The sequence below is a fragment of the Rana temporaria genome, chromosome 4, assembly GCF_905171775.1.
Source record: "Rana temporaria chromosome 4, aRanTem1.1, whole genome shotgun sequence".
NCBI lineage: Eukaryota > Metazoa > Chordata > Amphibia > Anura > Ranidae > Rana > Rana temporaria.
Genome location: NC_053492.1, coordinates 134,536,591 through 134,549,004, shown reverse-complemented (window position 1 = coordinate 134,549,004; position 12,414 = coordinate 134,536,591). Strand labels below are relative to the sequence as shown.

At 45.3% G+C, this 12,414-nt stretch overlaps 1 protein-coding gene across 2 annotated transcripts in view; it reads left to right on the top strand.

Moving 5' to 3' along the window:
* Positions 1-370: 370 nt before the first annotated feature.
* Positions 371-12,414, top strand: part of GYG1 (glycogenin 1) — a 30,313-nt gene continuing 18,269 nt past the window's right edge. For both annotated transcript variants that reach the window (XM_040349089.1, XM_040349088.1), the window contains exons 1-3: positions 371-479; positions 9,806-9,941; positions 10,015-10,189. In XM_040349089.1, the coding sequence (XP_040205023.1) occupies positions 473-479; positions 9,806-9,941; positions 10,015-10,189 (318 nt within the window). In that variant the 5' untranslated portion in view covers positions 371-472. The remainder of the gene's footprint in view (positions 480-9,805; positions 9,942-10,014; positions 10,190-12,414) is intronic.

Genomic DNA, 12,414 nt, shown 5'->3' with positions numbered 1-12,414 from the left:
GGGACATTTCCTATAACTGCCCCCCAAAGGGTCATACAACCCAACAATGTGAGGACTGGAATCTGACGCAATAAATCATTATGGAGAAGAGGACGGGTGTACTTGTGCCTTGGTTGTAAAGAGCAGCAAGTAGAATTAGCGGACCTTTTCTGTCCCTGTCTGTGACAGATTACAAGGGAAGGGATTCTGGCAGCATACAATCATACAACACTGACTTCTAGGAGTTCCTAGTGATCCCCACACCTCCCTGTCATCTGTCCACACAGCCAGCACCTGACACGGCTTCCCCATGTGTTTGTATTGGAGTGTGTTCCCGCCCTCTGGGGGGCGGTCTGGTGGGCGGGGTCTGGTCACATGGTCACCGCGCTATAAGAGGCAATTCCTAGACTTGCGTGTATCTGTACAGTCGGGCTGAGGAGAGTTCGGGAACGCGTACCATATACAGCACCGTGTGCAGACACTCCGAGCAGAGATGGCAGGTGTGTGTCCGTCTCCTTCCCTTCTAGTGTCGGCCTCTCCGGGGATGGAGTGCTGGGGAACTTCCATGGGCACGTTCTGGGGGGTGTGCGGGTCCTATGGGGGAGCTTGGACGTGACCTTCCTTCATAGAGTAAAGGCGGGCTGACTAAGAAACCTGCAGGGTTACCTGGCTGTGTGTTCTCTTCGGGCAACTCCGACTCTTCCGCTGACGTCTGTTACTACACACCGAGCATGGCTGCCTTCCCTCCGGGGACAGGGGGATAGTCCGACCTCTCCGGCAGTATTAACCCCTTATTGCACCCACAGTCTGTCTACTGCATTAACTTTACTGCACCCCCAGCTTCTTGCTTTCACCCCATCTGTTTATCCTTAACCCCTTACTGCACCCCAGCTTCTTTAACCCTTCCACCCCATCTGTTTATCCTTAACCCCTTACTGCATCCCCCAGCTTCATTCATTATTAATTTAATCCCCCATCTGTATTAACCCCTTTACTGCATTCCCGATTCATTCATTACTACTTATTACACCCCCATCTGTATTAACCCCTTATTGCATCTCCAATCTGTACCCCCAGCTTTGTTCATTACTACCTATTAACCCCTTATTGCACCCCTAGATTCATTCATACTACTCATTTCACCCCTATCTCTATTAACCCCTTACTGCATCCCCAATCTGTATACACAATGAACACCTTATTGCACCCCAATCTGTATACATAATGAACCCCTTATTGCACCCCACCTTCATGCATTACTACTTATTGCACCCCACATCTGTGTACATCATTAACCCCCTTACTGCACCCCAAGCTTCTTGCATTAACCCTTATTTCCCCCATATGTGTAAATCATTAATCCCTTACTGCACCCCCCCCAAGCGCAATACATAGCCCTCTACTGCACCCCCTTGTCTGTGTACATGAACCATGCATCAACCAATTGCACTCCCATCCCCATAAGTTACAGCTCCCCAATCTGTGTAGAACATTAACCCATTGCTGGACCCCATCTTTATGAATTGCTCCTTATGCACCCAATGTGTACATCATAAGCCCTTATTGCCATATAATCTTGCTGCACTCTCCATGCATTACCTCTAAACCTCCCCCCAATCTCTGTACACTAACTTCTTATTGCACCCCCCCCCCCCTTCAATATATACATTACCCTTTCACCCCCTTCCCATCTCCATACTTTCCTTACTGCACTCCCCTATCTCCAAAAAAATCAACTACTTGCTACACCCCCCACCCCATACATCCTTATTGCCCCCCCTCTCCATATGCATCATTGACCCATCTCCCGATCTCCATACGCCATCACTGCCAGGCTCCTGATAGTCATAGTCAGTACTGCGTATCAGCGTGTAGGAACTGAAAGTAGAATGTGGAGCAGTGTGCTGTCAGAGGGACGGCCTGTGATCTGGAACTAGTGGGGAGAAGTGACTCAGATGTGATGGTGTCTGGTGAATCTACGTAGATCATGTGCGGGAAGGCACACGGATGGCTTCAGGCTGGCAGAATGAATTGCATGCAGTGTGAAGTCACGTATTCAGGAGGCTCAGTTTAGGGCAGCTTTCTCAGATGGTTCCTACGGATGAGTCTGATCTCCTCCTACCTACAATGGCTACCTCTGTAACACTTCCATTGACATGCATTGTAAGGGATTGTCTCTACACTTACCAGTGCGAGGGAGCTTTTCTCCGCTGACCTCTATTAACTGACCTCTAATGTAAGTAAGGCTTTTCTCTAACTACAGTTGTCTTTTTCTGGCCATTCATTTTCGTTATTGATCTAGTGCAAAGGAGTGTTTAAAAAAAAAAAAAAATTGGCTTTGGGTGTCCAATGTGTTGGGTATAACATTTTATTCAAAAAGGGCTTTCTGGGGGTCTCAGTATGGTGTCAAAGTTAGGTTTATAAACAAAATGTTTGTACTTTAAACTGTGATCCTTCTCTTCGGGAGTTCCTCACTAATGCTCTGCTCCTTCAGCCCTTGTGCTGAGGGGCATCTTCTTGAGTTGGGCTGTGTGCACCCATAGACACACAGCTTGGCTCAGCCACTCATCCTCCCTCAAAACATTTGAGGGGCTCATGCTCTGCTTCAGTATGTCATAGTAAATGTTGGCATTCATGGTTCCCTCAATGAACTGTAGATCCTCAGTGTTGGCAGCATTCATGCAGCCCCAAACCACGACACTCCCACCACCATGCTTGACTGTAGGCAAGACACACTTGTCTTTGTACGCCTCACCTGGTTGCCACCACATGCGCTTGACACCATCTGAACCAAGTTTGTTTATCTTGGTCTCATAAGACCACAGGACATGGTTCCAGTAATCCATGTCCTTGGTCTGCTTGTCTTCAGCAGACTGTTTTTTGGTTTTCTTGTGCATCTTTAGAAGAGGCTTCCTTCTGGGACAGCCATGCAGACCAATTTGATGCAGTGTATAAGCACTGACCCCCCCCTCCAACCTCTTCAACAAAACTGGCAGCACTCATACGTCAATTTCCCAAAGACCACTCTGGATATGATGCTGAGCACATGCACTTTGTTCAACCATGGCGAGGCCTGTTCTGAGTGGAACCTGTCCTGTTAAACCGCTGTATGGTCTTGACCACCGTGCTGCAGCTCAGTTTTAGGGTCTTGGCAATCTTCTTATAGCCTAGGCCATCTTTATGTAGAGCAACCGTTTTTGTTATTTTCAGATCAGAATTTGCCATGAGGCGCAATGTTGAACTTCCAGTGACCAATATGAGTGATGGCACCAAATGTAAAACTCATGCTCCCCATTCACACCTTCACTGACTTGTTTACTGTGCCGTCTATGAAAATGCTAGTTGCCTGGTTCTCTAGCCTCATTATATTGGAAGGTAAACTCCCCTTGTACCTCTGGGTACTGTAAATATCTCCTCCTACACTTGCACCATTTTGGAGATATTTACTGTATACTGCACCGATTATGTCATCGCCACATGTGCTCTGAAGTTATGGTGTGCGGGAGCGATGTCATCGCGGCTCCAGCCAATCAGTGCTGGAGCCTGCCAACGTGGAAGAAACGCAGCAGGGAATGTAGCGGTGTGCAGGGCTTGGCTTTTAAGGTAAGTATTTCCTAATGTGGTGATATGCATGGGTGCATTAGGTAAAGACCCTGTGCTACAGTCCCCCCCCCCCCCCCCCCCCCCCCCCCCCCCCCTGCCTGAAGTTGAGCAGTGGATCCCACTGCTGTCACTCCTCATTTGGCAGTTTGATGGTGCTGTTGTGACGGCGGGATAGATGAGCTGCCAAATCTGTCTATAGATTAGATGCAAGCAAGGCAGCTTGGGAACAAGCCTGTATGAGTGCACCATAGTAAGTGGCATTCTATGGTAGGCATGTGCCAATGGGGGACCCCAGAACAGGATCTGGGCCTCTGTAAAGCCATTGCACGAACAGGTAAGTGAAATAATTGGTTAAAAAAAAAAAAAACTTTTAACGTTCACCAAGTTGGCCATATAGTATTTAGTCGGTGAACTGAACAAAGTGGTGGTGTTGAGGGCTTTTACTTTCATGCATTCAATGCATGAAGGTAAACCGGTGTGCAGCTCCTGAGCATCATCTCAATCCAGTGATGTGCATGAGAGCAGCGGCTCTCCTGGGTCTCTACCTCCTTTGCTCTGGCTACTGTCAATCATAGCCAGTGAGCCATTGAGAGCAGGGGGTGGAGTTGAGCCACATTCCATGTGTAAATGGGACACCAAGCAGTGGCTTGGAAGCAAGCCGCCTTGGGTACCCCATAGCGAGCTTCTTTTTGTGGGTGGGCACTTGGCAGAAAGGAGGGGCCAGGAGTGCCAACAGGGACCAGAGTAGGATTGGGGCTGCTTTTCAAAAGCACTATAAAGAGCAGGTAAGTATGACGTGTGTTTTAAAAATAAATAAATAATCTTTTATCACTTTAAAGCGGAGTTCCACCCATTTAAAGTCCGCTGCTACAAAGTGTAGCTGCTGACTTTTAATCAGACACATTTGCCTGATGAACATCCCTTGTGATAGCATGGGCCATGACATGTCCTCTTTATGGAGAGATCTGGGGACCCCATATCTGTCCTCTGGCCTCCAAAGCACAAGATCAAACCAAGATCAGTGTGATCAGATACTTGTTCAAGCCGGTAATGGCTTTTTAAAATGAGCCTGAAACCGAAAGTGATAAAATCCTCATCACTTCAGTTTCTGACATCACACGTGGGAGGAACGACATCCATCCTTCTCACTGTGTCCCAGTAACCGGATGCTACTGGTCACATCTTAAAAGCAGTAAAGGTGGAACCCCCTCCCACTGCCTGTAAAAGTAATCCAGGGGCTTCTTGGCCACTAGGATTACTTTTACTTTGTGCAGAGTTGCTGGTGTTATAAAAAAAAAAGAGATCTTGATCATTGCTGTAGTGCAGTTAAAATGAAGTGTAAATTGGCATCGCACTATTTCTTATCATTGGCATTGCAACTTTCACACAGGTAGCAGGAGCACTGTAATCGGGTGCTTTATCATGTCTGTTACATTGCTTTTGGGTGCTGACTTGACTTATTGCTGTACTTACTGTATGTAACAGCCATAACAAAGTCACCCAAAAGCAATGTGACAGCCATGATGGAGCACCCAATTACAGTGCTACTGCTACCTGTGTGAAAATTGCAATGCTGATAACCTGCTGTGGTGTGAGATACGTAATAAGACAGTGAGTATTCTATCCTCTAATCCCCACTCACTGTGTCCAGTGCAGCCACGCTGTCCTCCTGCTCTTCTGTCACATCTAGTGAGGATTGCAGCCGGGAGCCGAGCGGAGAATTGCAGTATCACTCCGCCAGCCGGGACTATCAGAATAGTGGGGTAACATGATGTACATGTGCCCGAAACCCCCCCCACTGCACTCCTCAGGGACCCTGGAAAATTATATAGCCTCACTGAAAGCAAGTAGCAGTGGGGGAAGATCAAATCCAGACTGCAGTAACAAATTGTAATGATGCCCGGGCCCCACTGTGTAGCTTATGGGAGTGGCCCGATAGTGCAGTACAACCAGCCCTGTTGTATCGGTGGCCCTGGGTGCCAGTATTACTGTTGGCACCCAGCTGTGGCTTCACAGCCAGGTGCACACTGAGCATGCATGAGCCATGCTGTGATTGGCCGGGCAATCCTCTGGGGCCTGTGATGTGTCCCAGAAGATTACAGGGGGGGGGGGGGGAAGAGGTCTTCTTCCAGTGGTAGCAGGGAGCAAGTGGGAGCCCATAAATGGGGTACCTGCTCCCCCAAAAATGTGGCTTGTCAGGGGGTCACCCACACTTAAGGCTAAAGTTTAATTTTTGTTTGGAACTCTGCTTTAAGGTTTATCCATGCATGGTATACAGTTGTACCATCTGGGCTATTGTTTTTGTACAGCTGCTGTCAAAATACCTAAAAACTGTCTGCGTCTAAATGGATTTTTCCTTTTGAGGGGCCAACAACAAAACTTGCCTACAGTCAGCAGGAATCAACTAAAATTCTAGAAGCGTATAGTTGTCTTGCATGACTGCATGTGTAATATATCAAAACTTGACATGAATGAGCCATTGATAAAAATAATGGTTCTTGCATAGGCCTATTAACAAGCCACATAATAGCCGGTAGCAATCAATAAGAATCATTATTTACTGATCCAATTGTATGCTTTAACTATCCTTTGCACTAATTGTATTGTGCCATGTGTGATCTGCATGTCACCCGAGCAGTTCTGAAAGTTTGGTGTCTTATCCACACATGTACTACTGTCCCTGTGAATTTTATAGTACTATGTCTTTGGCATCTATGAATAGTGGTGTCCTACTTGGAAAGATCTGAGTAGCATTCCTATCAGGATGGGATGTCATTCAGTTGTGGTAGACTTGTACCAGGCCTCATTGAAGGACTGTTGACACGGTGATAACCTGAGTGTAATCTAGGCTCATGTTTTAGATGCTTGCTTGGCTACAAGACACTGAAAGTGTCCTTGAATGTGATTCATACAGGGGATTGCTTGGTCAGGTGGTACAGGCACTGCTATCATGTGTCTTCTCAGCAGGAATTTAACACTTTCATGCCTATCCTTGAAACCAAGCTATAATATGCAGAAAATGTCCATTGGAATCAGTGCCCTTTATGCAGATCAGGGGGGTGGATGCCTGGATAGGGGGGGTTGCCCATGCTCCCCTAATAGGCTGCCACTGCTCTTGCCTAGAGAATCCATTATCTTTGTGCATAATTGATTTTTATTTGCTGGAGTCTTTCTAACCCCACAGGGGAGTAGCCCAAAATAGCACTCATTCAGTGTGGACAAGTTTAGGGTGTGTGTGTGTGTTTGTTTTTTGTTTTTTTTTTTTGCTTTTACTCCCAAATCAATGTATATGTTGGCTGACATTTATTTCTTATGGATGCAAATTGATTGAGTATGTGGTGAAAAGGCCGAGGTAGCCTCCAGTAAAGTGCTGTTCCCTTTGGGGAATCAAAAGCATGTGATATGAAGGCCTGCCAGGTGGCAAGGGAATGACACTTTACAAAGTGCCCTTCGGATCACTGTATAGTTTGCATAAATGGCCAGACCTAAAGGGTACTTCTGGGCATGGCTGGGGGTTCCTGTTTTACCAGCTGTTACTTGGACTAATATTGACGTTGTTTGCAGCTTGCCTATTTTTAGTTTAGACTTTCTTATGTCATCGCCAGTTCACTCTTAGCGGTCAGCAATGTTTCCACATTAGTGAGTTCTTTCGAGGACCATACTCTCGTGTTCAGAGTAACATGGCTGAATCTTTCCTAATGGTGTAATGTGTCTTGATGGCTGTAGTATGCTGCGAAATTCTGGATGTTTCTAAGAATATTGGAGCATGGGACATCTTGCCAAGAGAAGTTTTAGGGTTTGTTTACAACAAACTGCATTCTCACCAACATGCTGTGCATTTATGAAGTATTCAGACCCTTCGCCCATTTCCAACTTGTATAGCAGTGTTTTTGTTTTTGTTTTTTAACTAAAGAGAACTAAAATCAGGTGTAGGATTGCAGGGGTTTGAGTATGGCAATGCCTGCAACAGTCACTGGTGGAATCCATCCCATTATCTGGTCCCTACTTCTAGTAGCAATGGCCATTTTCATAACTGTATGGAATAACCTTCTCTGTCCTTGGAGAATTGCTGAAGAGACTTGGGCAGATTCCCCTCTATACCTGTTATGGTGAAAAATGTTAGTTTCTTTCATTTAGAGATGACCATAAGTGGGACAGTTGGAGGCTTTTTGTAGTGTAGCACAGCCCAATGCTGTAACAAATCGCTGGTATTGGTGAATTGTAGCAGAATGTAGCCTGTAATCTGCCATTGGGCTGGGCAGGAAAAATTGATGTAAAGTGAATAGGGAGGGGAAGTTTTTTTTTTTTTTATATTTATAGTCTGTGGACAGTGCCTTATTTAGTATTGGCTTCAGCAAGAGACTATCTTGTGGATAAGAACTGCATTGATTGAATGTTATCTCCTTTAGGAATGTTTGAAACCTCTGTTAGAATGCAGATGTAGGTCAGGGTGATATCTAGGGAGGCTTTGTAGTTCTACTGGATGAACTATTTACAGAATGGTATTTTAGTGGGTCATCGCAGAGGATTAGTTTAAACATGTTGTAATGACATCCTTTAATTTTATGACTTATGCAGGATAACTACAGCTGTCATACAGACTGCAATGTGGCTTTCTCTTAGAAATGCCTATTCTGGCACACCCCAGTGGCCTTTACGGCAGCTAGTTTTGCCAAACTGTAGAATGGGGTCTGAACAAGGCTTGCAAGAGCCATTATACACTCGCCAGCTACTTTATTAGATGCATGTTGCTAGTACCAGGTTGTACCACCTTAATTCTTGGTATAGATTCGACAAGGTGTTAAAATGTTCTTGGTTCGATGCATCTGTCTCCTGGCGCTTCTACACTGAGCGATCGAACATCACCAATGGCTCAGCTCTCCAAGCATAGAGCTAATGACTGTCAATCAGCAGCTCTGCTCCTCCACTCTATTTAGAACTTGACAGGGTAAAGGTTGGTTCATCTGCACGTTTCTTGGAACCTATCCACTGTTCTCAGGCTGCGCTTCATTGCATGATTGTTTCTAGTAGTATAAACTGGATTGTGGGTTGGCATGTTTGCCTATGAAAACATCTTGTTCTAGAAGGTTTGGACTTTGGAGCTGTGGTTATTTTTGGAAAGTGTAACTTATGAGATTGGTGTATTGGAAACCAAGTTTGGTGAAATGCCAGCTTCAAAAGCATTGGTAGAAATATGGGCCATAAAACCTTGAATATCACTCTTCGGTTCAGGGCTCTAAGCTGTTTTCAGTTCCATGTGCCTGGATGACAGGATTAAAGAACATGGGCTACATCTTTTGATTGAATTCCTATTACAGGTCAGAGGCAACTGTTTTTCAGCACCACGGAAGGACCTGAATGCTGATGCCTCACCCACAGTCTTGGCCTTGCATAGCTTATATTGCAAAGCCACTGCACCATATTTCAATGCTGCAAAGAGGCTCTTCTGCTGATCATTTTTTCTTCCTTTGACAACATAAATACTAACAGTTTCTGATAAGGTGGGAAAGGGGCTAAACATTGTAGGGTATTTTATTGCTGTCTATTTAAATACTTTCTACTTTTGGTTTTACTGATCACTTGCAGTGACATCCTGTGTGGAAGCAGCAGGCTAAAACTTTTGTTTTGTCTGCTTCCTTTTGGGGGTTACCTCATTTCTTAAAGGGGGTGTTGACAGCACTAAGACCTTGATGGAGGGCCTAATCCAGGGGTGCCCACATGTGACCCACAGAGCCCTCTGTGGCCCGCTACCTCCTGCTCTGGGATGGAATCAAATGCTGTTATTAAATGTACCTTATTACTAAAATGTGTGTCTATCTCTCTATCTCTCTCGGCAGTGTTTACTTTCAAACTGATTCACAAGTGCAGAGAAGTGAACCTGTGGGTTACCTGCACTGAGCCATAGACTTCTATCACCTGCAAGTTTGGTGGGCTCTATAGAGCCGAGTGGGCTGCCATCCCTCCGCTCAGGGTGGCCCGCGACTGGCCCTTGCTCTTCAAAGGGTTGGGCACCCCTGGCCTAATCCTTCAGTAACGGGCCACTTTTTTATAATTTGATAATATGGAACTTATTACAGTTGTGGGTCTGTCCTCATAAATTCCTGATTTGAAGATATTGACTGTGTAAAATACTGATACTTTGGAGTAGCATGACTACATAAAGTGTTTAGAATGCAGAATGTTGGTTGTTGGACAAGTTGCTTATGTAGGCTTTTCTTTCTAGATCAAGCCTTTGTCACGTTGGCAACAAATGATACCTATGTGAAAGGAGCGCTGGTACTGGGATCTTCTCTCCGGCGGAACAACACTACAAGAAGACTGTGTGTGCTTATAACTCCTCAGGTCTCAGAGTCCATGAGGTAAGCATTATTCTGTCATGAACTTGTTACATGCAGTAGTTTTTGAAGCTAAAATGTGTCTTGTCTTCAACAGAAAAGTGCTCGACAAAGTTTACGATGTTGTTCAAGTGGTGGATGTCTTAGACAGTGGGGACTCTGCACACCTAGCTTTAATGGAACGACCAGAACTTGGCATCACATTAACAAAGCTTCACTGCTGGACGCTGACACAATACACAAAATGTGTGTTTATGGATGCAGATACAATGGTAAGCTTGGTTTAGTATAGCTTATAGAATGGACCAACCAGACTATTGGTTTGGTAGGCTTGAGTTCACAAATGTAATTTGCTGAATCATACTGTCTCAAAGTACATATCCATGTTTAACAAACTTTGGGGCAATTGCACCTAACCCCTCTTTCCACATATATCCTCACTAAACGGTGCTGCCCCAAGCTACAACTTGGCAAACATTTTGGTAATGTATAACCGTAGTAAGGGAAGACCAAGCTTGCTCTTGCCTAACTTTCCAAAATTGTCTCCTAAGGCTTAGCAGGAGTTCAAGCCCTGAATTTTCTAATAAGCTTTAAAGAAAAATGAAATTTTTATAGATCATAGCTGTTGACTTTTTTTTAATTAAAAAAACACACTTGTCAGCCCACAGATCTAGATCTGTCTTGTCCAGGCACCACCATCCTGACTGTGGGAAGCTGGCTGTGACTTCCTGCTGTTACAACTTGCCTTACTCTGCATGTGAGGCATGCTGGTTCTGCAGTCTCCTGGAACATGTGACATTTCCAAGGTGGGTACCTATCAGGAAAAACCCTTGGTCCTACACAACATGGCCAGTGACATCCACCTGCCCACTGAATGACAGCACTGCCTCTGCTGAAACCCTTCCACTGAGCCCTGGTGCCCAGGAGGGGGAGCATGCGAGATACAAGTGGACATCTAGCTTGCTCAGGAACTGTGGCAGGTTTTTTTTTTTTTTTTTTTTTTTTTTTTTCCCGCCAGGGTCCTGGGGTGCACAATTAAGCTGTAAAGTGAGCCTGCTATAACCCTTCCTACTCCCAGCAAGCCTCAGCTTTGTCCAGAGGAAGGATGTCTTCTCAATTCTGAGAATCTACCAATGTTTCTCCTAAGGGCAATGGCACTAATATTGTGATCAGTCCCTTGCCTGATTCGGTCCCCATTAACTTCTTCAAGGTGACCCTGTCAAGGTAGGATATTTATGATGTAACAATCTAGTTTGGGTAGGTGGGAGCTTGGCCTTATTACTAGCATATATTTCAGTCCTTTCAGTCCTTATTGATGCTGTGTGCCCATACCATGACCTGCCTGCATTAACTGTGATGAAGGTCACCATTTGCAAGGAGTCAATCCCTGGGGTGGACTTGGCTATTTTCCCTAAGACGTGCCTGTGGATTTAAGGATCAATGTACACAAAGTTTGAGACTATTTTCAAAAGCTTCCTTGTGGTCTTGGCTATGCAACCTGCCCTTGCTACAGTGTCTTTCAGACCTTGGCCATCTTGTCGAGTGCAATTTTTCAGGATCCTGAAGATCTTGAACTGGAGCTTTCCCATGGCCCTTCTCCAATACTAATGGTGTTCAAATATTTGGCTGAACGGTCGTCTGCAGTACGAGTAGCACCTCTTGCATATGCACCAAAGACTTCCATCAAATAAATCACTGGGGAAAGAATACCCTTGGCTGTCTTCCTAGAAAGACATGTCCTCGTCAAAGGCCTCTAAGGTAGAAAATAATTCTTTGGCTCAAAGTCCAGCTGGCTCCCATCTAAATTGGTCTTTCCAGTGAGGGTAAACTATACTTCAAGCCACCTGGTCCCAGAAGGTTTCAAATGCCTGGGTCCCAAATATGGTATCCAGGGGCTGCAGAGTAGAATTTTGCACTCATGTTGCCAAACTTGCCAGCTTCTATTGGACTGTCATTCCACTCTAGGGCAGTTGTCTTGGTCATTGCTACCGTGCTGGAAAGGTCTTATTTGAAGTTGGTTATGGTGGCCAAGGGGAACCTATACCTTGTCAGATGTTTTCAGTCTTCCCAGTGCACCAATACATCTGCATTTTGATGTTGCAAGACCTTCAGTTTGGCCTTTCAGCTTGTCCCTAATGCACCTAAGGTCTTTACCAAGGTCCTAGCCTCTGTTATAGTGTTGCAGCATTCTTGATGGCCTCCAAGAAAAGTTGTTCCAGACTCGTGTCCACCAATTGTCCAGACCCTGAATTGGATCTTAAATCTCAAGACTATTCTAAGCTGGTGCTGCCACTTTTTTTTTTTTTTTTGCGTACCAAGGCTGGCACCCAGATTTTTGTTGCGGTAAGGGGAGATCTCTGCCCTGGATACCTTCTCAGTGATGAAGAGCTTTTGGAGGAAACCTTGTCATCCAATGTTCTGAAGTGCAGTGTGTTCAGCTATGCTTTAAGTGTTGGACCACTTGTTTATGGGGCTGTTGGTTTTAGCAATGCCATGG